Below are 24,562 nucleotides of genomic sequence, written 5' to 3'. Positions count from 1 at the left end.
AAGCGGAAACCATGACTGCACACCATGTTAAAATGAATGATAATGCCGTCTTTACCAATTGTGCAACCATGCAGAGATAAAAAAGTTTTAGATGTGCGCACAATGTGGGAAACTTTGCACCAGATCTGAGGCGGCATAGAAGGGTTGGTTGAGAGGAGTGGGTGAGCTATCACTGCAAAGGCATGAGCTCAATCAAAGCAGAAACATGTGTAGCCTACATAAATAACTCTACATTTCAGCCTCTATTCCTTCGCCAAACTGGAAGAATCAAACCCAGCCATTTTATTTACTTAAATGAGGACATTTACATAATGTTAGAACCCAGAGTGAACATTTTGCTTTGTGATGCCCTGTTAACCATTTTAATAGTAACGTTTTAGCTTTGTCTTTATTGTCATATGAATGATTTTCATCACTTTAATGGCAATTGCCCTTGACTTAACCTTGGCTAGATTATCTTATAAAACTGATCATAAATTTCAGGTGATATCTTCTTTCTCATTGTGGCATTTATCATTTTTGTTTTCTAGCTACAGCAGTCGACATTGATTACACTGTGGATCCCTGTTAATTTATTTATGTATTGGGATTTATTAACCGCCTTTATGAATAGATTCACCCTGTTACAATAGTCACTGTGCCATCTCGTATAATGTACCACCTTAAAAAGGTAGAAACATTTTGATTAAAAGTAGTCATTAAAACGAAGCATTACTTTGTGAGCTGCTACCATAAAATACTGCTATAGCTCTGGTAATGCTTAAGCTCCAAAAGCCAACACCATTTTAATGGCCGGGCTTTAATATCAAACTAGATATGGTAGGTAGAAATAGAAAGATTACGCTTCATGGAACTTCTGTACACTGCACTGGGTTTTATAGGAGAGCATTCAGTGTCTCACTAGCAGATATTATACAGGCTACAGCACCTTTGTCACTATGTTATGCATGTTCATCTACCCAGAGGCTATAAAGTTTAATAGGACTCTGGCAAAATACGTTCTGTCTATTAGTATGGGCTAAGGTGAACCAGAAGGTAAACCAGAAAGAAAAATCCATCTTTTTTCTATCAATACTAACCAGGGGCTATATAGGAGTGAATTCCATCAAGAAAATAAAGCAGAAACAGGATAGGGAAAAGAAAATATTTTTTACCTGCAAATAAAGCCTCTATCTTTTTATATTAATAAACATAGTTGTGAATATAATATTTCTAAATAGCACACAAGGTATAAAATTAAAAGTGAGCACCATAAAAACATCTCCTTACAGAAAATGATCAATATAACATTATCTCACTAAAGAAAAGGGAACAAAAAAAAGGTTAGAAATGCATTTTAAGTTTTAAAGCTGCCGTCATATCCTGGCTATGGCTAATATTGCCCAGTTTATGCAAGTAATATTGACTACTGATGCTTGTAACTATTAGAAAATGGTTTGGATCATTCATCCCCATATGGGTATAAAATAATAACACAGTAAATTTTTGGTCTCCCTCCCAAAACATATTTCATATGTATAGGGTAATTTTCAGAAACATATTGAAAAAGCATGCGGGATCCTTTCACTTCTGTAAGAAGTTATTCCATCCCAACATTATTTAAAGTGCACCCAGCCCGGTTTATAGATATTCTGATCCCACTTTATGTTCTGTTGTTTGAGATTTATGAACTCTAAACTTGACAATTTAAGAGAAGGTTTTTTTTGTTTGTTTTGTTATTTTGGTTTTGGGTTTTATTTTGTTTTGTTTTGTTTTTTTGCAATCTCGCACTGGGGTCATGTTTTGCTGTCCTAGGGAAGAAGAAAGAATTTTGACTTGAATGACCTTGTTTTGTTTGTGATCTCTTTTCTATTCTTAATATGCCATTCTTTTTTCCATATTTTGAGCCCTGTTTACTAAGGCGTGCTAGCGTTTGTTAGCACGCGCTGTGTAGGTGACCAAAATATTCCTATGGCGCCTACACAGTGCGCATTAGCAAATGTCATTCCTTCCTGAGGAAACTCACCTCAAACCCCAGCCAGTCAGGTTTAAGAATCTATTATATACAAAGACGAACTGCAGACATCACAGCAGACCCTCAAGAAAGCCACAGCACGATGGCTGAAGTGTTGGTTCCACTTACTGAGACACTGCAAGACCCAGATAACTGCACTAATCAGCATATATACCTAGGGGCCTTTTAGTAAGCCGCTTAGGTGCCTACGCGCGCCCAACACACATCAGTTTGGAGTTACTGCCCACTACTGTGAGGCCCGGGCGGTAATTTCATTTTTTACGCTCATCTGCAATGCGTGACGGAAAATAATTTTTATTTTCCTGTGTGCAGCGGAAACCAGATAGTAATCATCATTCTACGCATGTAGATGATTACCACACAGTTACCATGTGAGACCTTACTGCTAAGTCAATGGCTTGCAGTAAGGTCTCAGACCCAAAATGGACACGCGACAATTTTTATTTTGACGCACATCCATTTTCGGCAAAAATTTTAAAAAGGCCTTTTGTACAGGCGTGGTGAAAAATGGATCTGTGCACCCCCAAAGCACGCGCCTACACTAGCGCAGCCCATGTTTCAGTGCACCTTAGTAAAAAGACCCCTAGTTAGGCTACTATCAAATAACATAAAGTAGGTACCAACATTCCTGTATAGAATAGGCTTCTGAGAGACACCCTGTTATAGAATTGCCCTTCATATGAATAGTCTGTGTGGGTATCAGTAATATTAAGCTGCTATCCATATACTCCCAATTCTATAAAGGTCACCAAAATTGTGTGTGCAAAGTAATAGAATAATGAATCAATTAATGCCAATAATTGGCTTTTTAACAAGCAATTATTGGCACTAATTAGATTTAATTGGGACTTACCCGCATAAAGTTAGGCATGGGATCCACACCTAAAATTCATATGCGGTCCAAAAAAGGGGCTTGGAAATGAGAGGCTATTGGGCATTTCATGGTAGTTCAGAGGTGTGGTTTTGAGTTACTTATGTAATTGTAGGCTAATGGTGCTCTGCATGTAAATTTAGGTGCAAGCATTTGCACCACATTTTTGTTGGTGCAAATGGCCACACATAAAATTACGTAAACCTCTCCACTTAAGCATTAATTTCTAAAAACTATGCCAAATTTTAATGTGGCTTATAAAATACCACTTACATGGGTTTTTTCAGCACTGATTTTTTTTATGCATCATCCCCTGGATTCTATGTGGTCCTTTTACTAAGGTGTGCTGAAAAATGGTCTGCACTGTTTTAGGCTTGTGTATTGGATGTGCGCAGGTCCATTTTTCAGTGCAGCTGCAAAAAAGGCTCTTTTTTGGCCGAGAATGGACGTGCGGCAAAATAAAAATCGGCACACATCCATTTTGGATTTGAGACCTTACCACCACCCATTGACTTAGAGGTAAGGTCTCATGCATTAACTAGACGGTAATTGTCAGCTCACGTACATTGCCGATTACCGCCTGGTTAGCGCTACATGGTAGAAAATAAAAAATATATTCTGCCGCACATATTGGATGCATATAAAAAATGGAATTGCCACCCAGGGCATGTGGTAGCCAGGCAGTAGTTCCAAATCGGCACGTGTTGGGACGTGCATAGGCGCCTACTCACCTTAGTATAAGGGCCCCTATATATGGTACACTGTGTAATGCATGTTAAATTGTGCATTTGGCCAATATATGCATGCTCCTCAATTAGTTAACAAGTCAAATAGTGTTGCTAATTGGCTGATAATGACCAATTACACACTAATTGGCAATAATTGGAATTTACACATGCATCTTTTTAGGTATATGCTAAAAGAGGCATGCGTAAATTCCAGCATGCGTAGTAGCAATGCTGGGCATGTTGGGGCCATCAATTAAATCTATGCATGTGATTATAAAATTCAGGGGAGCACACCTGATTTAAGCTCAGGCATTTACATCAGCTTTTCACTGATGTAAATGGCTGTGCCTAAATGTAGGCACATCCACCTAGCCTATGCGCTATTCTATAAACCGTGTCTGAATGTAGACACAGCTTATAGAATACTGCTAGGTGCTTAAATAGAATGCACCTAGATTTTAGTTGCCATATATAGAATCCAGCCACATAAATAGAATCTAGCCTATACTATAGCTAGGTGTTTTAATTTAGGCTAGAAAGAAACTGTCCAAAAATTAAAGCACACGTGGAAGATAATATTATAACATGTCACTTATGTGTGAAGGCCATGTAGGTGCCTATTTTTAGCATATTTTATAAAGGTGTATAGGCATGCTTTATCGTTATAACATACTAGGGACAAACTGGTAAAAATTGCTGCTCAAATGAAGATGTGTACACAAACACTTGCTCAGTAGCAGGTGTAAATATTAACACATAAAGCATGTGTGTATATGTATATTTTACAAATTGTGGAATTGATTTAGTAAATGGAGCTCAAAATTCAGCACCCAAAAACATTGGCACTAAGTGCAGTTCTCTAAAGGGTGTATGCCCTTTATAGAATCTTGCTTTGTGCCAATTCCATGCTGAACATTTAGGCGCAGGACTTTTAGGCATAAATGCTGGCTCCTAACTTGGGCATGCTCAGCCCATATTCTATAAATTCAAACATAACTTTTTGTAACATCCCCAACTCCCCTAGTCATGCCTCCTTTTCAGATCCATGCTATAAAAGTTAGGCGCTGAGCCCTATAGAATAGCACGCAGCCAGATGCGCCCACAAAAGCGTATCCAAGGGTATTTGAGGGAGCAAATCTTAGGTAAAATATGTGTCAGTGAGAAGCTGAAAGGTTGATCCACATAGGGCGCCATTTTGCTTAAAATCCGTCTGAGAGAGTAGCCGCTCCCCTTGTATCCCCTAACTATGACTCTGCAGCAAATCTTGATTGGAGCCAATTAACTGCGATAATTGGTTGTTAGCATCCAATCATTGCTTGTTAAGGGTTCGTTGCTCAATTAAGTTGTGTGTACAATTTTAGACACCATGGAGGAGATTCTATATATGGTGCCTAAAAAATCCTCACTGAAAACATTTTCACCTAATCGTATTCTATACACGGTGCCTAGATTTAGGCACGGTATATATAGAATACACTTACTTGATATTCCATTGCCTAAAACTACATGCATCCATTTACACCAATGAAAACATGCCGTAAATCTCAGCATATAGATTTAGGGGCACTGAACCATATTCTATAACTATGAATATAAATTTTAGAACGCCCATGAAATGCCGATTTCTACACCCATAACCATGCCCCTTTTTGTCTGCATGCAATACAATTTAGGCACTCTGCATTACATTATACGCTTAGCGATTTGTGCATGTAAATTCTAATTATTGTCAATTTGTGTTCATTGTTTCTTGTTAAGTGCTGTGAACAATGCTGGTTGGCTTTTTAAGCCAATTAAGTTATGCATTCTATTATAGAATCTGCTTGGATTTTGGCACAGAACACTAGGCTCACTATATAGAATCCAGGGGCTTCACCAGACTTCACACTGATTATGTAAAAGTATGTGCTTCCTTAGCACCATGCTTACTTTTATGTGCATAACCCCCAGGGTTACTTTATAAAACCTCTTTTATGAACAGAACAAGCTTTTACACATGAAAAACCCTTCATATTGCTGCTATACATATAGCTGGTGGTGGTGACCACCTCATACTTATATTCAGTGCTGTCATCTATCTGAATAATCAAGCTGATTACACATATTTTTAAAATGGCATGGCTGGTTTTTAAACAAAAATAGGCTCTCTGCCACCATTGAATATCAACCCTAAAGTTGATAAAGGATAACTTTGTATAGGTCATCTAGACGGTTAAATGGATGTCCAAGGCCACCTATTTGATGTTACATGTTCCATAAAGGGATGCATAATAAGGTGGGTTATACATATAAGTAGCACTATATACACACATATCATTTTGGTTATCCACTTCTACTCTAGCTGAGATCATTTTCATGTACCTTTTCTGACTTCATGTGCAATTTTTTGTTGTTAGCCACCCTTATTTCTATCTAACTCCTGTTACTCTATTTTATCTGTATTTATCTATATGTTCCACCTCCACTTACATCCTATGCTGTCTATTAAGAGACTTTGTTGTGTATTGTGTTGATACTATATTTATTTAATTTATTTATTTAATACATTTTCCACATCTGAGATCCAGGTGCATCGCATTCAGATATGTGAGTTCTTTCACTGCCCAAATGGGCTCACAATCTGGGTTGTATCTGAGCCAGTGGGGGGGGGGGGGGTGAAATGACTTCTACAAAGTCGCAAAGAGAGTCAGTGGGAGAAGTCAATGGCTTCTTTGGTTTGAACCCAAGAAGCTACTCTGTTACTGCTTGTAAGTGGCTCTGGTATATATATATAGCTAATTAAGGAACCATCCTCTAAAATTCAAATTTTGTGCCAAAGGAGGTTTTGAACATAAGAAAGATGAGCCTAACACTCCACTCAAGCATTCCTCAAAGCTCAGGTCCAAAAAAGAAATTACCCTTATTTTGCTGACAAAACTCTACCCAATTCATTATGTATATCCTAAAAACCTGACTAGCTGGGTGTGTTCCAAAGACTGGATTGAGAACCTTTGGGATAACATAAGATGTAGAGTTAATAGAATAGACCCTTGGTCATCACTTCCAAAGGGCTGCTAACAGGCCAGATTTTCAGGATACCCCTAACAAATGTGCAGAAAGGAGATGTGCATTCCTACTATCTCTACTGAATGCAAATCTCTTTCATGCATATTCATTGGAGATATCCTTAATCCCTGACCTGTTGACAGCCTTTGAGAACTGGGAGTGAAGACAAAGGGAATAGACTAACCATGATACAATTAATTTGATTTAATTAATGCTATGATATTCTGTGTCACATCATAAAATGTTGACATGGATTGTAATCACTATAAAAGCATAAAATATAAACAAACATCTTCATCAAAAGTGATAGGGTAAAAAGTTTAAATGTTCATTCTTCATTCATTATTTTATTTTAATTGTTTTTACACAATTTAGATATGATCCAAAAACTGATACTTGGACAATGGTAGCTCCATTAAGTATGCCTCGAGATGCTGTTGGAGTCTGTCTTCTTGGTGATAGGTTATATGCAGTTGGTGGATATGATGGGCAAACATATCTAAACACAATGGAATCATATGACCCACAGACTAATGAGTGGATTCAGGTAGGTACTTATACTGGTTTCCATGAATGATGTAGACATATTTCAGAAAATGTTTATGGGTTATTTTTGTTGGATAGCATGTTATGATTTCCCATTTAAGGCAAGAAATATTCTTCCTAAATTCACCCTGCTTCTTGTCTTCTCTGCATATTTATGATTTACCATCTTATTATAGAAATACTACCAAAGTTATCTAATCAAAGTTGTATTATTTCGTTCTTATTCAAAAATTCAAAATCAGTAACAGAATACTTGTATGAAATAATGCTTTACCCATGGAAATAAATTTTAGAACACTGACCACCAGGTATGTCAGTGGAAAGTGCACACATAGGTCCATTGTTTGTACATTTTTATCTGGAATAGAAGGATATGTTCTTGATGATAATTTTTCAAACTAGTTAAAAAGGGAAGATGTGAGTCTTAAAATCTGATTGCACAAATTTTTGTGCAATCAGATTTTAAGACTCACATTATTGCTCCAAAGGTCTTTTTCAAGACCGATCCATTGAATTACAGATTGAAAAGGTTTATCTTTGGAGAATTTAAGATCAATTTGATGAAAGACTCCTGAGGCAGGCCATTTGGCCGAAACACAGTACTGTGTCAAGTATCAAGATTGTTCATTTTGCCTCTGGAGTCCATGGTCATTTTCCCACTCTCTTCCCTTTTTATCTGCTTCTCTCTGTGGGACTAAAGAGTTCTCCACCTTGGTGGATTTCTGCTGGAGTTTTTCAAATTATACATCTACTATTTTCAAAAGTCTGCATGTAGGAAAAAGCCCCCTCACAAAATAGCAGATGTAAATCTGTGTGGGTTTGTTTTCTTAGGAATTCTCAGTGAAAATATGCTCACACTTTCACTTTGAAAATGAATGCAAACCCATAGGTAGAAGGATGAATCACCAGTCTTTAAAATTACCCTCTGTATCGTATAATGAAGTTGCTTGCTATGAGGAAAGATTATAAATATAAGAAAACCTTAGATTATTCCAAACCAGAATAATTTGAACTAACTTTACGAACAATTATCAGTTTTCAGAATGTTTTCACATTACTTCATGCAAGAAAAGTTCTTTGAATGAGAGAAACTGTATTTAGCAAAGACCAGCAGCTCAGCTGTTAAGTTTCTTATTTAAATGTGTTTTGAATGCTAATTTTGAAATTAGTTTTCAGTTGTAAAAGAAATTGTCTGTGATGATTGTAGAACATGTTCAAACTAGTTACAAAAAATGAAGAAAATTTACTGGGTACTGTACCTAGCAGTCTGAAATTGCCCTCAATCTATGGCAGGCCAGGGCAGCCTAGGTTCAGCTCTGCTGATCTCAGGAGAGTATTAGAGGCTTGTTGTTTGCAACTATGACTTATCCATAGGTCAATCCAAATTCTCTGCAATTTTAAAATGTTACCATCACATGTATCAACTGTTCTTAGGCACCGAAGACTATACAGATGTGTTGAACTCTATATCCATGGGAAGACAGAGAGAACCATATAGAGATTACTGTGTCTACAGTATGCAGGAATGTTATGATAATCACATGAACCTTGTTGACACAGCTCGCGCCTTGTAGAGAAAACAGGTCTAAAGTCTCCTTTTCTTTTTTTTTGCTCAGCAGACCTTTCCTGCTTTTTTGAGCTGAAACCTGCCCTAACTGTGCTTAGGTTCCGTGAGTCTCTATTTGCAGCTACTGGAAAGTCTTCCGCAATTTATTTCTCTTATTTTCCATCACAACAACTATCATCTAGTTGAGAGACATGAATCATAGTTCCCTTAAAGATACTGCACAGCTGCTCACTTGAGTCAGTTGGTGTATGTCACTGTTATATGATAAGTCGGACTCTCTCTTAGGGACTGTGAACACTGCCTCCATAGATCCCTCAATTTCAGCCAGTCTGGTGAGCAAGAGCTGGGGCTATGAATCCAACCAGGGTCTCCTACAGGACAACACACTGAGATGCTGCTGACTGTGAAACTGTGTCTAAAAACTGTTAATGTTTCAGTTCAAAATACTCTTATCAGCAATGTCTCATTATTACTGATGTACATAGCTCAAATAATATATTGTCATTTGAAGATCCAGACGGACTTCATTAGAATTACAGCAGCCTTTTTGCCTATTTTCTACAAATAGTAATGAGTCAATTCTTTGATGTGCAAACTTTTTGAATACTTCTTTCATGCAGGGTTTGCACCAGTAACCAAAGCAGAACTAGATGAGTAGTATTACTTTGATTACTGTGCCATTATTGTTTTCTCTGCAAGTATTTTTTCTAGGTAAAACAATACATGTAGTTTTGAAAAGAGAAAACCATAGATGCTTTTGTCTTCTTAGTATATGCCTGCTCACATAGGGCCCCGTTTACTAAGTCGTGCTAGAGGCACACTAGCATTTTTAGTGTGTGCTAACCATGTAGATGACTACAATATTCCTATGGATATCTACATGGTTAATGCACACTAATGTTTAGCACACCCTAGTAAATAGGACCCTATGATAATCACTTACACAGTCTGGGGATAATTTTTAAGAAGGATTTTTGTGCCAAAAAAATGTATACATGCATAAAAAGCTTCTTACAAAATTATCCCAGGAGGTATTAGCATAAAAGCATAAATGGTGCCAAGATGATGCATATTTTTTAATGCAACGCACACGTTGGCATGTTCATGTTAAACGTTTGGGCAGAGCATGGGTGAAGTGATGATTTACATGCATGCCTTAGAAAATACAACTTCAAAAGCTCAAACAAAACATTTCAATACTACTTGTCTGCTAATATTATTTAATTTTAGTCAATTTAATTTTTATCAGAATGTCAGAGGTGACCTTACAAAGGCATTAAGGACTAAATTCTATAAATGGCACTGAAAATAAGTGCTTAGTGCTGTTCTATAAATATTCCTCAAAGTTAGGCACCATTTACAGATTAGCATTTATGGCCTGGATCTGCGTTTACCTTTAGACGCCACCATTGACACTAATTCAACCCTGGTGTAAATTCATGCACCAAAATTAGGTGTAGATTCCCCTCATTTTATTTATTTATTTATTTGTATTTATTTTACAAACTCTTGATATACCGCAGTGGGCCAAAAAATGGCCTCTATGCAGTTTACAATAAAACAGTAACTGCATAAAAGAGAGAAAGAACAGAAAGAGAAGGAAAAGAAGCATAAACAGGAAGTAGGATATGCAAGCTTGAAAAAGTGCATTTTTTTTGCTGCTTTAAACTTTGTGTATGAGGATTCTGAGTGCAAGTGAATTCCAGAGCCATGGACCAATATAAATAAAAGTAGTAGAGCGAGTAACATCGAGGCAGATGGCAGAGGGCGGAGAAAGGTGTAAAGTGTATTAGCAGTAGAGGACCGAAGAGATTATGTAGGTGCATAGGGTATGAGTAGTCATGAAAGATAGTCAGGATACAAAGCTTATACTGTATCCATGCAGGAAAGCGGTAACCAGTGCTCTGCCTGAAGTAAAGGTGAAATGTTTTCAAAAGGTTTCGAATGGTAGAGTTGACAAACAGCTCTGGACTGAACCAGCTGAACCCATTTGAGAAAGGAAAGGGGAACCAGCTTAAAGAGGGTTACAGTAATCAATAGGGATGGTGACTAGACAGAGAAGGAGAGAGCATCTGACTGAGAGTGAAAAAAGAATGAACAGATCGTATCCTATGGAGTGCAAGGAAGGAAGCTTTTATAACTGCATTGATCTGGTCCAGAAAAGTGAGATGAGTATCAAAATGACCCCCCCCCCCCCCCCCCCCAGAATCTTAACACAATCCTTAAAAGGAAAAGTCTGATTAACAATAGTAGGAAGAGAAGAGGCTGGATGTGATATTGTATCAGGATTCCTAATGTAGGGTGTTGGGAAGTGAATAAGCTCACATTTCTTAGTGTTGAGAAAGAGATGATTATGAGACAGCCATACACAGACTTTTTCCAGACAGAGGTTAAGGTCAGTGAAAATCGGTACTGGTAGACTGGAGACGATAAAGAATCTGGTTATCATCTGCATAACAAAAAGGAAGACAGTGATTTGACTAAATTATTGTGAAAAGTGAAGCCAAGAAAATATTGAATAAAGTAGGGGCTAAAACAGAACCCTGTGACATACCTGACAGAATAGGAGCAGGAAGTGACCGGTTGGAGTTATAACTTACTGGACAAGTACAGTTGGTTAGGTAACTTTGAAACCAGTGCAAGACAGAACCAGAAATACCAATGGATTGTAGACAATGAAGAAGAAGTGTATGATCCACAAGGTTGAAGGCTGAAGACAAGTCAACTGAGACAAGAATAACCGAAGAGTGTTGATCTAAGGAGGTTCTGATCAAATCATGCAAAGCCATTTAAAAGAGTTTCAGTGCTGTGGTGCATTCTAAAGCCCGATTTATAGGGATGTAGAGCTAATGAAGAATCTAAGAAGGAGGTAAGATGGGTATGAACTACTTTCTCCAGAATTTCATAAAGAAAAGGGAAATTAGAAATAGGCCTATAATTATTAGGATCAGTCTGATCCAAAGTGGGCTTCTTCAAAGAGGTGTGATAATAGCAGGCAAAAGTTATATTTCAGGATGCCAAAGGATGTTATCTTTTGCTTAAACTTTGTGTGCAAAGTAGAGAGTTGCATCTTTTGGTTTTATATGGTCCCTCACCATTTGACTCGTCCTTTTATCATTCTCTGCTTCATCATCTGCTCCCCTACTTAGACACCGAATTGGTTGTGACAGGAGACTTCATGGATCCTAGTATGGATTGCTTCTCTGGGCAGCGGGATTCTCTGGGATTCTTTCTTCTTTTGGAACAGATATGGATTTGGTTTACACTTGGCGGTTGCTCCACACCATGGAACGGGATTATTCGCATAGGCTGAGGGTCCACAGTACATTTTCACATTTGGACTATATTTTGGTTCACTGGAGTTTATTTGCTTCAGTTCATGTGGCTGTGGTGGGCCCAGAGGAAATCTCTGATCATTTGATGGTATGGATCAACTTAGAGGCTCTTTTCCATTATCACCCTACTCATGGTTGGAGATTCCCCACTTGCTAAAAACCCAGACTTCTTAAGATATTTATCTGAGTGCTGGGATTATTTTCTTTCCAATAATGCACAACACAATGCCAGCTGTTCTGGAGCACTGCCAAAGTGGTGTTGCAAGGGGGCATCATTGCCTATACCAGTTTATGAAAGAAAAAGATAGCTGCCAATATCATTCGATTGGAATGAAATTTAAAGTAAGCCAAGAGAGACTACATCCATACTGCCTCCCAGGCAGCTAAAGATACCTTAATATCTATCCAAACTGCATTAAATTCTATGATTCATGAGCAAATTTGTCACGGCCTGATATATCAGAAATATACATTTCATTAGTATGATAACAATTCTGATAAACTCTTGGTGCACCTGATTAAAACCTGGGGGGGGGGGGGTAACTCTCATGCCATTCAGGCTTTCTGGGAGTCCACTGGAAATATATTCTATTAGGCCATTTTAAATCCCTCTATATAGCGGATGAGCCCGTCTCTGTCCCAACAGCAAAAGAAAGCACCAAAAGCCTTCAAAATAGGCACAGAATTCCTTTAATCACACAAATTAGAAAACAGTCTTCAAAAAATGACCCGACACAGGCCATGTTTCGATGCACAGTGCCTGCATCAGGGGTCACAAGGGTTATAAAGGCTGTATGCAGTGGCAAGGCTTACTCCTCCACACATGTATCAAGATAAAAAAAAACGCTGTGCCTCAGTATTAGAGTCCAGGTGCTTTCTTTTGCTGTTTGGACTTTGGTTTGCACTTTGTACCCTCTCTTTGATGTCCTGTCTCTGTCCCAGACACTCAAGCATTTTTATAGCAGGCAGTACTACCTAAACTACCCCTGGAGGCCACAGCAGCACTAAATGCGCTCCTACAATCTAAGGAACTCAAGGGCACTATTAAGTCTTTGATTGGCTTTTCAGCACCTGGGCTCAATGGCTATTCTGGGCAGCTTCTCAAAACGTTGCAGACCCCAGTGATGGGACCTTTCTTGGTTTATTACAAGGCAGAAGTAGTGGATGGAATTTTTCTACTGCATGATAATATAGCCCTCATAACCTTAATTTGGAAGCCTAACAAACCAAAAGAAGAGGCGGACTCATATAGGCCAATTTCTCTTCTCAACTTAGATATAAAACTTTTGCCCAACATTTTAGCTAATCGCTGGGCAGTTTATTTACCTAATTTGGAGCAAGAGGAGCAGGTAGGCTTCCTGAAGACCAGACAATCTGTCCTCAATGTTCAAAAGTATTATTGGTGATGTCCCACTATCAAGTGCTTGAAGCGCCTGCCTTGGCAGTCAGTTTAGATGCAGAAAAAGCATTTGACAAAGTACATTGGGACCATTTGTTTGTAGTACTATTGGGGGTTGGTAACCAAGGTTGCTATCTTTAAGCCATTCAAGCTCTGTATTATTGTCCCAGGGCTCAGATTTTATTTAATGGTGAGTATATATCAAAAACACTAGGTATCACTCTTTTTATTCAATCTATAGATGGACGTGGGACTTTGATCAAACATAAGATTTTTATATATAAATAAAATAGCCTCAACAGCCCAGGGAACCTAACATTAGGACTCCACTGAAATGGCCAACATCATAGGCTCCTACCGCCTTCTGAAAAAATCACAGACATCAAAAAACTCCCAAACAATCTACACTCAGGGAGAAAAAGATTCTGTGAGCAAAAAACAGAAAGCGGAGTATCTTCCAATATCAAAAAATGACCAAAGTCTATACACCCCTCTACAGTGAATACTAATGGATCTAAAAAGCTACAATATCCACTACTAAGCCCTCTTAGGTGAAAACTGAAAGGTATTGAAAAAAACGAGACAATTACAGTGTCTGCTGCTCAACACATATCAGCAACTAGACATTCAAAAAAATCAATGACTTAGCTTGAGTTGCTGATTTATAACTCTTCTGGAGTCTTATGTTCTGACTCTCAAATGGCAATAATGATGTCTCAAGTTGCTGACTTGATCCTTCCAGTCATACTTGCAAGAGGGTCTTGAAATTAATTACGATTTATCTTATCAATCTTTTAAGTGGGTATTAATTTACAATCTTCCACACTCGCAATGTCTTATAAACACATTATTTGCGGCACACCACTGGTAACATCCTTTTCCTCAGAATGAGCTTCATGTACCACTACCCTCTGTCATCTTGTACTCATTCAGTTCCTAACCCAGTCAGTCACTTTAGGGCCTTTATAGAATAGTGCTAAGTGCATAAATGATGCCTAACTTTAGGCGCTGACAATTGCGCTTGCAGAAAGCAGGTGTAAATGCTGGTGCCTATGTTAGGCACCAATTGAATCTATTCTTTAACAGGGCACATAAATTCTGGGAACTTCCTTGGAACACCCCCTGAAATGCCCCTGTCCAGGCCCCCTTGAAATTACATACTATGGGCATGATTCTATATATGGCGCCTAAAATTAACACAATTTAGGCAATCATGCCTAAGTGTACTCTAAATACTGTGCGTAAATGTGCGTGCAGTATTTAGTATATGCTTAGGCGTAGTTCATGCGACTAAATCTATGTGCATCCATTTATGCCAACAAAAAGCTGGTGTAAATCCCTCTGCATAAATTTACGCACACTAATCCATATTTTATAACATGCATAGATTCAGCACATGTTAGAATTTAGGCGCAGTACATTACAGAATATGCTTAGCAATGTACACAACTAAATTATAATTTTTGCCAATTAGTGCTCATTATCGCGTGTGAAGAGCTGTTAACAACCCTTAACAGCTTGTTAAAACAATTACTCTATGTATGTAATTATACGTGCACTATTTAGAATCTGGGGGTATAGGAGTTCCGTGCACAACATTCTAGAATATGATATGTGCATAACTCCCAACTATTGCCAGTAATTGGTTGTTAGCAGCCAATTATTGGCGCTGATTAGCTTATTAAGTTGCACATGCAAATTGGCTGTGTGCACTGATTTTGCATGCAACTTTAGTCTCCATATATAGAATCTGGGGGTTTATGCACATTTTATTAAAATACTCCAATAAGTTGCTTGCTTTGCTGCCCACTAGTTCCTTGTCGGTACTTACAATGGATAGCATCAGCAGATCCATAGGAATATGCATTTGTTAGTGCACATTAAGTAAATTTTTTTTTTAAAGTTACCATAAAATCTGCACAAAATCAATTTAATGCACATTAACCTATGAAATACTACTACTACTACTACTATTTAACATTTCTAAAGCGCTACCAGGGTTGTGCAGCGCTGTACAATTAACAAAGAAGGACAGTCCCTGCTCAAAGGAGCTTACAGTCTAAAGGACAAAAGTGCAGTCAATCAAGATTGAGGCAGTCTAGATTTCCTGGATAGAGGTACAATGGTTAGGTGCCGAAAGCGACATTGAAGAGGTGGGCTTTGAGCAAGGATTTGAAGATGGGTAGGGAGGGGGCCTGGCGTATGGGCTCAGGGAGTTTATTCCAAGCATAGGGTGAGGCGAGGCAGAAAGGGCGGAGTCTGGAGTTTGCGGTGGTGGAGAAGGGTACTGAGAGGAGGGATTTGTCCTGTGAACGGAGGTTACGGGTAGGAGCGTAAGGGGAGATGAGGGTAGAGAGGTAGTGAGGGGCTGCAGATTGAGTGCATTTGTAGGTTAGTAGGAGAAGCTTGAACTGTATGCGGTACCTGATCGGAAGCCAGTGAAGTGACTTGAGGAGAGGGGTGATATGAGCATATCAGTCTAGGCGGAAGATAAGACGTGCAGCAGAGTTCTGAATGGATTGAAGGGGGGATAGATGGTTAAGTGGGAGGCCAGTGAGGAGTAGGTTGCAGTAGTCAAGGTGAGAGGTAATGAGAGAGTGGATGAGAGTTCGGGTGGTGTGCTCAGAGCGGAAAGGGCAAATTTTGCTGATGTTATAGAGAAAGAAACGACAGGTCTTGGCTGTCTGCTGGATATGGGCAGAGGAGAGGGAGGAGTCGAAGATGACTCCGAGGTTGCGGGCAGATGAGACGGGGAGGATGAGGGTGTTATCGACTGAAATAGAGAGTGGAGGGAGAGGAGAAGTGGGTTTGGGTGGAAAGACAATGAGCTCGGTCTTGGCCATGTTCAGTTTCAGGTGGCGGTTGGACATCCAGGCAGCAATGTCGGATAAGCAGGCCGATACTTTGGCCTGGGTTTCCGCAGTGATGTCTGGTGTGGAGAGATAAAGCTGGGTGTCGTCAGCATAAAGATGATATAGGAAACCATGAGATGAGATCGGCGAGCCCAGGGAAGAGGTGTAGATTGAAAAAAGAAAGGGTCCAAGGACAGATCCATGAGGAACTCCAACAGAGAGTGGGATGGGGGTGGAGGAAGATCCATGAGAATGTACTCTGAAGGTATGGTGGGAGAGATAAGAGGAGAACCAGGAGAGGACAGAGCCCTGGAACCCAAATAAGGATAGTGAAGCAAGAAGTTAATTATGAGTGACAGTGTCAAAAGCGGTGGATAGGTCAAGGAGGATGAGGATGGAGTAGTGACCTTTGGATTTGGCAAGGAACAGGTCATTACAGACTTTAATGAGTGCCGTTTCTGTTGAGTGTAGAGGGCGAAAACCGGATTGAAGTGGATCGAGGTTGGCATGAGAGGAGAGAAAATCAAGGCAGCGGCTGTGAACGGCGCGTTCAAGTATCTTGGAGAGGAAGGGTAGGAGGGAGATGGGGCGGTAGTTGGAAGGGCAGGTAGGGTCTAGTGATGGTTTTTTTTGAGGAGTGGTGTGACTACAGCATGCTTGAAGGAGTCAGGGACAGTTGCAGTGGAGAGAGAGAGGTTGAGGGTATGACAGATGGGGGTGTGACAGTAGGAGAGATGGTGTTTAGTAAGTTAGTGGGGATGGGATCAGAGGAACAGGTGGTGCATTTCGAGGAGGAAAGAAGGTGGGCGGTTTCCTCCTCGGTGATACCAGGAAAAGAGGAGAAGGAGGCCTGGTTTGGTTGGTTGAGGGAGTGGGTTAAAGGGTGAAGAGGAAGAGGAAGAGGTGACTTGGTAGTGAATTCAAGGTTGATCTTCTGCACCTTGTCGCAGAAGTAGTCAGCCAGTGATTGAGGAGAGAGTGAAGGGGGGTGGGTGGGAGCGGAGGGCACTTTGAGGAGGGAGTTAAGGGTGGCGAAGAGACGACAAAGGTTGGAGCCAAGAGAATAAGTCAATTGGGTGTAATAGTCCTGTTTGGCAAGGAATAGGGAGGACTGGAAAGAGGATAACATGAATTTGTAATGAATGAAGTCGCTATGGGTGCGAGATTTCTTCCAGAGGCGTTCAGCAGATCGGGCGCAGGAGCAAAGGTATCGGATGCAAGGGGTCAGCCAGGGCTGGGGATTAGTACGCCTTGTGGGACGGGAGATGGATGGTGCAAGGGTGTCCAGAGCACAGGAGAGAGTGGCATTGTAAGTAGAGACAGCCTTGTCGACAGACTCGGAGGACATGATGGACGGGAGGAAATTAGAGATACTAGAGGATAAGGTGGGAGGGTCAACAGCCTGGAGATTCCTGAAAGTAGTGGTTAGTGTTGGGTGGGACTGAGGGGGAGGGTGATGAAGTGTGAAGGTGATCAGGTGATGATCTGAGAGAGGAAGAGCAGAGGCGCAGAAATTGGAGGGTGAGCAGGTAGAGAAAAGGACGAGGTCAAGACAATGGCCAGTTTGGTGAGTAGGGGTGGTGGAGCTCAGCTGGAGATTGAACGAGGATTTCAACATGAGGAACTGAGAAGCGTAAGAGTCGGATAGTTCGTCAACGTGTATGTTAAAGTCTCCAAGAATGAGGGACGGAGATGAGGGTTCAGGAAAAACAGAGAGCCAGGCAACGAAGTCAGTAAGGAAGGAAGAGGGGGACTTATCAGGGGGGCGGTAAATGACTGCAACTCTGAGTGGCAGCGGGTAGAATAGACAGATGGAGTGAACTTCAAAGGATGAGAAGCAGTGAGCCTGCGGTAGGAGGAGGGGTTGAAAACTACAGAAGGGCGAAAGTAGAGACCCGACGCCTCCTCCGCGGCCAATTGGGCGAGAGTGTGGAAGAAAAGATAACCTCCATGGCATAGGGCCGCGACTGAGGCAGAGTCGTCGAGGGTGAGCCAGGTTTCAGTTAGGGCGAGCAGTTGAAGGGAACGGGAGATGAAGAGATCATGGGTGAAGGGAAGTTTGTTGCAGACCGAGCGGGCATTCCACAGGGCACACAAGAAGGGGAGGGAAGAGGGGGGAGGAGGGGAATAGAGATGAGATTGGAGACATCCCGGAATCGTTTGCATGGATAAGACGAGAGCTGATGTGGAGGAAATAATAAGTGTTAAGCTGATTTCTACACATTAAAAAGTTATAACACACATTAAACATGTTTATCAACGTGAATATGTGAAACATACTAAAAAAGAATCATTGAAAACCAGGGGAGAAGTCAAATTTTCTAAAAACAAACCAAAAACTTTTCCCTATGCAATTCCTAATGTGCCCACTATCTATTTAATTTGCATAGTATCTATTGAACGTTTACACATGATTGTCAAAAGGCTTATTGTACATTCAAGAAAGATTAAGCTACATGGGTTGGGATAGTTATAATTTTAACTACCACTACAGAGAGCATGTTTACAGTGAAATACACCTCTTGTTGATTATATTTCTTATTTGTCCTTATAGATGGCGTGTCTAAATATTGGAAGAGCTGGAGCTTGCCTTGTTGTCATCAAGCAACTTTGACTTATAAAGCTCTCGAATCTTAACTGACTGCAAAACAATTATTTTTCTATCAACTATAAATACTAGATCTCTGAAAAGAACCATTTGTTTATATACTAAATGCCCTCTCGATCGCACACAGTTTGTGACCATTTCTTCTCTGAAAATTATTTGAAGAATACCCACCAGAGACTGCTGCAGAAACAAGTACACAAACGTAGCTTAAGGCAAGATACGTTATCCTGTGACAACATATCTGTATTGCAAGGAATATCAAAGTCCAGCTTTCTAGAAGCAACAAAGGAGATAAAAGAATGTCATCGATTATATCAAGTGTTTTAACTCTAGTTAGAACGACAAAGCACATCCAGTAAATATTTATTGACTGTTTTTAATAGAAAAATAGATCAGAGAATGTGTTGATTTTCTGTCAAATTCATATCTTCAAACCGTTCTATGTTTTTTTTTCCTTCTATGTGGCATGACTCAATTATTCCAGCCTTAGGAAGGCTGGAAGGTCTGAATAATTTATGTCAACGTGTCTATGATGTGTTTGAAATATTGGGGCATACAATACAAGAGAACCCAAAGTAAGAAACCTGATAAAAAAAAAATTCCCTAAGTGTAAAACATGTTGGTGCATCATCTAGCAGATATGATCTGCTTTTAATTCAGGATATTTGAGTAAACTGAATTCATAGGAGCCCTTTAATGAATATGTGGTAAGCATAAATTAGAGCACAGTGTTATTTCACAGCCATGGTAAGCATTACCATGCTGGCAAGAAAGCACACTAATTCATGTGCTCACTGCATACTCTGTTATAGGATAGGAATAGGTGCGTAATAGATGAGGAATAGGTATGGACTGTGCATTGCAATTGGTGTACAGTATGTTACTTTGTGCTATTACTGTTACAAGTAGCGTGGATCCACTTGCCACTTCTTCAATCGAAGACAGTAAGTTCATCTGTGCAACCTGTCATTGTATTTAACATGCAGAAAACATTTTTTTCCTGTGAGATAACTGTAAAGAACGAGACTAGGAATGGCCACAACAGTTACTGCACATGCTTTACACTTACCTCTTTGTTATTTGGGCACTTTTAGGCAGAAAGGGCTAAATTCAGTAAATGGCTCCCAAATTTGAACACTGATAAAAATAAGCATTAAGGGTGAGATTCTATATATGGCGCCTAAAAAATTGATTAACTAAGCATATTCTATAATCGGCACCTGGATTTAGGCACCGATTATAGAATATGCTTAGTTGATATTTCAGCGCCTAAATCTACGTGCATCCATTTACACCAATGAAAATGTGGCGTAAATCTTAGCATGTAGATTTAGGCACATTGGGCCATATTCTATAAGTAGGCGTGTAAATTTCAGAATGCCCATGAAATGCCCATTTCCACACCTATAACCATACCCCTTTTTGCCTGTGCAGGTTAGAAGTTTGATACACATTGTTACAGAAGCAGCTTATCGAGTTGCGCACTTAAATTCTTATTGGGGCCAATTAGTGCTCATTATTGCTTAAGTGCTATTATCAGTGCTCATTAGCTTGTTAAGCTTGTTAAGTTATACGTATTGTTATAGAATCTGCACCGGGATCTCTAGGTACTCTATATAGAATCCAAGAGCGCTATTCTGTAAATGGCACTCCAAGTTAGCTGCCATTTATAGAAAAGTGCTTTGCTAAACTGAAACCTGGTGTAAATTCTTGCACCTGAGTTAGGTACAGACCTGTCATATTCTATAACACTGCGTGCAAATTCTAAGAATGCCCCTGACCCGCCCATGCTCCTCCCATGGCCACAACCCCTTTTCAGATCCATGAGTAAATCTTTTTTATAGGAAGATAGACACATAAGTACAAATTGTTGCCAATTAGCACCAATAATTGTTATTGGCACTAATTGGCTCATTCAATTAAATTGCACGCACAGATTGAGAAATGACAATATAAATTATTGTTATTTGTTTTTGTTTGCTATTTCAAATTGGAAAGGGAACAACACAATGAAATTTCATTTTGTGTCACCTTTTTCATTTTAGCATGTCCTAAAACTAAAATAAAAAGGGAAAAAAATAATGTTTTCCCTGCACACCCATATAGTTATTTGGAACGGTCAGGTGAATATCTTATGCATTATCTATACAAGCTCAGATTGAGTGTGTTACAGCCCTAGAACAAATAAAGGGGTTTGTTTACTAAAGCTTAGCTCCAGCTATCTGCAGCAGGCCCCATAGGAATAAAATGGGCCCTGCTGCAGATAACTCGAGCTAAGCTTTAGTAAACAACCCCCAAAGTAGGTATAACATTGAAGAAACATTTGAAAATCCATTTGTCCTAGATTTATTTAGCTTTTCACAGCCCTGGAACAAATGAAGTTCATATTAAATTGGTGAAAGACTCTAATTTATATTCTACCATACCTAGGCGCCTAATTTAAGTCACCTGTGTTTATAGTGAGAAAGAGGTATATTTTGTAGTGTTGATTATTCCAATCACAACAGAGGGCTTTCACTTCTAAATTTATCATAAACCTACAGATAGGAACACCTTATCAAGGTTTGACATCTTTCATCCTCATACATTAAATGCTTTGATTGTACAACAGAAAGATGGTACATCAAATCCATGACCCCCTGAAATATCCCAGTGGGACAGACTCAGACATGCTTGCTCCTCTGTTCAAGAGTTGAAGTCTCAATCAGTTTTAATAATGCAATGTTTCAGAGAAAAACACTATCCTGATAAAACTATCAAAGGTGCATGTCCAAGAGCATAGTGTACTGAAAGATCTTATTTACTTCTACTTGCTGTAAAACAAACTCAAAAATACCTAGTATGTGTTTTACCTTATTCTTCGATAGCACACAATGCATTTGGCTCTCATGTGGCACTGACTTGATTACAATTCATATTTCTTTACAAGAAAGACTTCTGTTTGCGTTTAAAAGAGGTAAAATATTAGATATATTTTGATCACCTGTCACTTTCAAGAATTCTGTAATATCCAAGCAGTGGAAGAGTTAAGACATTGTTGGACATTGTATGATGTGTCCCTGACTTTTCAGCAGTTTGATGTTGAAGTTAAATGGGACATCTATTAAATTACGGTTTTCCACAACTTGCCAATCATCAAATGTAGTATATGTAGTTTGGCGTCCCTTTTCTCTTGTGTACATGGGTAAAACCTTGAGACTTTTAAAAACATGATTAAATTGAGCGCAAGAGGTGTCTACAGTGTTAGGATTTAAAGGTTCCCATGGTGGCCCATTGTATCCAACACAATCGTACTTTTACATAGTTACATTTTAGTGTTATAGATATGATGGAATTTCTTAGTCGTAGAGGTAACATAACTGCCATAGTGTTAGATAGAGAACATGTTGGATTTTCAAGCTGGGCTCTGTTAACCCCAAGAGTCTCAATAAAGAAACTGAACAGTGGATTTTTAGATCACTGATAGCAAACCTCAGTATAAAAGTTGTTCCCATTGAAAGTGGAGTTATGCCTTCCCTTTGTATTGCATAAAGTTTGTTATGTGCTGATGTCGTGATAATGAAACATGAATTATCCAGCCTCTTAAATGCTGGTGAGTTCAACTGACAACTCCAACTTGAATGTTGAATTTATTTGAAGAGATGGAATCATATTTTGCACCCAAGTGGTAATATATAATTGCCAGACAACTTTTTAATACAGGGGCCCTTTTACTAAGTAGCAGTAAACACTAATGCATGCTTACCGCCACTCAGTGTGTGCCAATCCCACACTAAAAAATATTAAATTTAGTGCAGGGGCTTGTTTGGGGCAGAGAGTAGGCATACCCTGGGCTAATCATCAGACCACCATGTGCTGCTGATTAGTGCAGATTTAGCATGGGAGCCTTTACCGCCTAGTAAATAGGTGGAGGTAAGGGCTTCCGCACTAACGGCCATGCTAATTGGGAAATTAGCGCATGGTCATTAATGGAAAAAAAATGAAATTGCAGCCATTTTAGCTGCGCTAAAAGTGGCCTCAGCATGGGGGAAATCAACATGCTAAAAATAGCTCAGGCCACTTTTTAGTGCGGCTTAGTAAAAGAGCCCTATAATTTATTATTGGAAATGAGGTGATATTGTCATTCCTTATCCTCTTAAACCATATTAAATATCCATCGTTAAGTTTTCAGCTGAAATTCATCCTATTTTAGGAGCATTAAAACTTATACCAGGTAGACTTCTATGATCTGTGTCCTGATTATGGCTAGATAGATCTTGTTGGGCTGGATCAGAGTTTAACGGCAGCTCCAGTAGTTGAAAAGTAAACCAGTGCTGGGCAGACTTCTACAGTCTGTGCCCTGAAAATGCCAAAGACAGCTTAAGATTAAATATGCTTATGTTTTCTCTTGTTGGGCAGATTAAATGGACCATGCAGATCTGTATCTGCATCATCTAATATGTTATGCTTAAAAATATGGCCTGCTATTTATTTGCCTACATTTCTGAGCCTACTATATGAGCCTAATGCTGAACATCAGTGCTAAGTTCTAAATTTTTATCCACCCACCTAATTTTTATGCTCCTACATTTATGAGTTTTGTGAAATTTTGAATTTAAATTTAGGTACTCAGTGCTAGTACATTTTTAAAGAGGCCAATTTTGGAGCATCACTCTTAAAGTTTGGAGCATCAATCTTTTGAGTATAGGACTCTTAGGGCCATTTTACTAAAACTTAGCATGCGCTAATAGACATTAGCATGTGCTAAGTGCCATGTGACCCATAGATATAAAATAGGATGCACAGCATTTAGCATGCACTAACCATTAGTAAAAGGTCCCCTAAATGAATTCTTTGCTCCACTCTTCACTAAGGAAAATGTAAAGGAGCTACCCATGCCTTCAATGGTATTTAATGGCCATGATTTGAATGAATTAATTAAATCTCAATGAATCTGGAAGATGTAATAGGCCAAATTGACAAAGTGTAGCAAATCACCTGTACCAGATGGTATACATGCAAGAGTATTATAAGAACTTAAAAATGAAACTGCAGATACTTAATCTGAATCTAAAATTAAAATTGTCTATAGTACTTGAAAATTGGAGGGTGGCTAATGTAATGCCAATTTGTAAAAAGAGTTCCAGAACTGATCCAGAAAACTACAGACCAGTAAGCATGATGTTAGTGAAGAACAAAATAATAGAAACTATTATAAACAACAAAATTACTGAATACATTTATAGATATTGTTTAATGGAACAGAATCAACATGAATTTAGACAAGGAAAATCTTGCTCACCAATCTACTACATTTTAATAAGTCATAAATAAATAAGTGGATATAGAAGAGCCAGCTGGCATGGAGGAGCATTTTTGACATGATGTCTAAATCCAATTTTGGACATTTTAGGGAAAACGCCCCAAAATAAAGTAGTGAATATGGCCATTTTCAAACCAGAATAATGTCCAACTTTTTGAAATTGGCCATTTGCTAGATGTTTTTGTGCTCAGCATGTCTGTCTTTTAGGACTATTTTTGAAAAAAAAAAAGTCCATGGGACAAACTTAGAAAAACAAGCCATTGGGATGTATTGGGGACAGTAGACTGGCCACACA

At 39.2% G+C, this 24,562-nt stretch overlaps 1 protein-coding gene across 1 annotated transcript in view; it reads left to right on the top strand.

The window, feature by feature from the left end:
• Window positions 1–24,562, top strand: part of KLHL1 (kelch like family member 1) — a 683,807-nt gene that overhangs the window by 525,307 nt on the left and 133,938 nt on the right. The window contains exon 10 of the mRNA XM_030202420.1: window positions 7,034–7,205. Coding sequence (XP_030058280.1) covers window positions 7,034–7,205 — 172 coding nt within the window. The remainder of the gene's footprint in view (window positions 1–7,033; window positions 7,206–24,562) is intronic.

Source organism: Microcaecilia unicolor, chromosome 4 (assembly GCF_901765095.1).
Source record: "Microcaecilia unicolor chromosome 4, aMicUni1.1, whole genome shotgun sequence".
NCBI classification, from domain to species: Eukaryota; Metazoa; Chordata; class Amphibia; order Gymnophiona; family Siphonopidae; genus Microcaecilia; species Microcaecilia unicolor.
The sequence above is the reverse complement of the archived record's forward strand: the minus strand, read 5'-3'. Positions and strand labels throughout refer to the sequence as shown.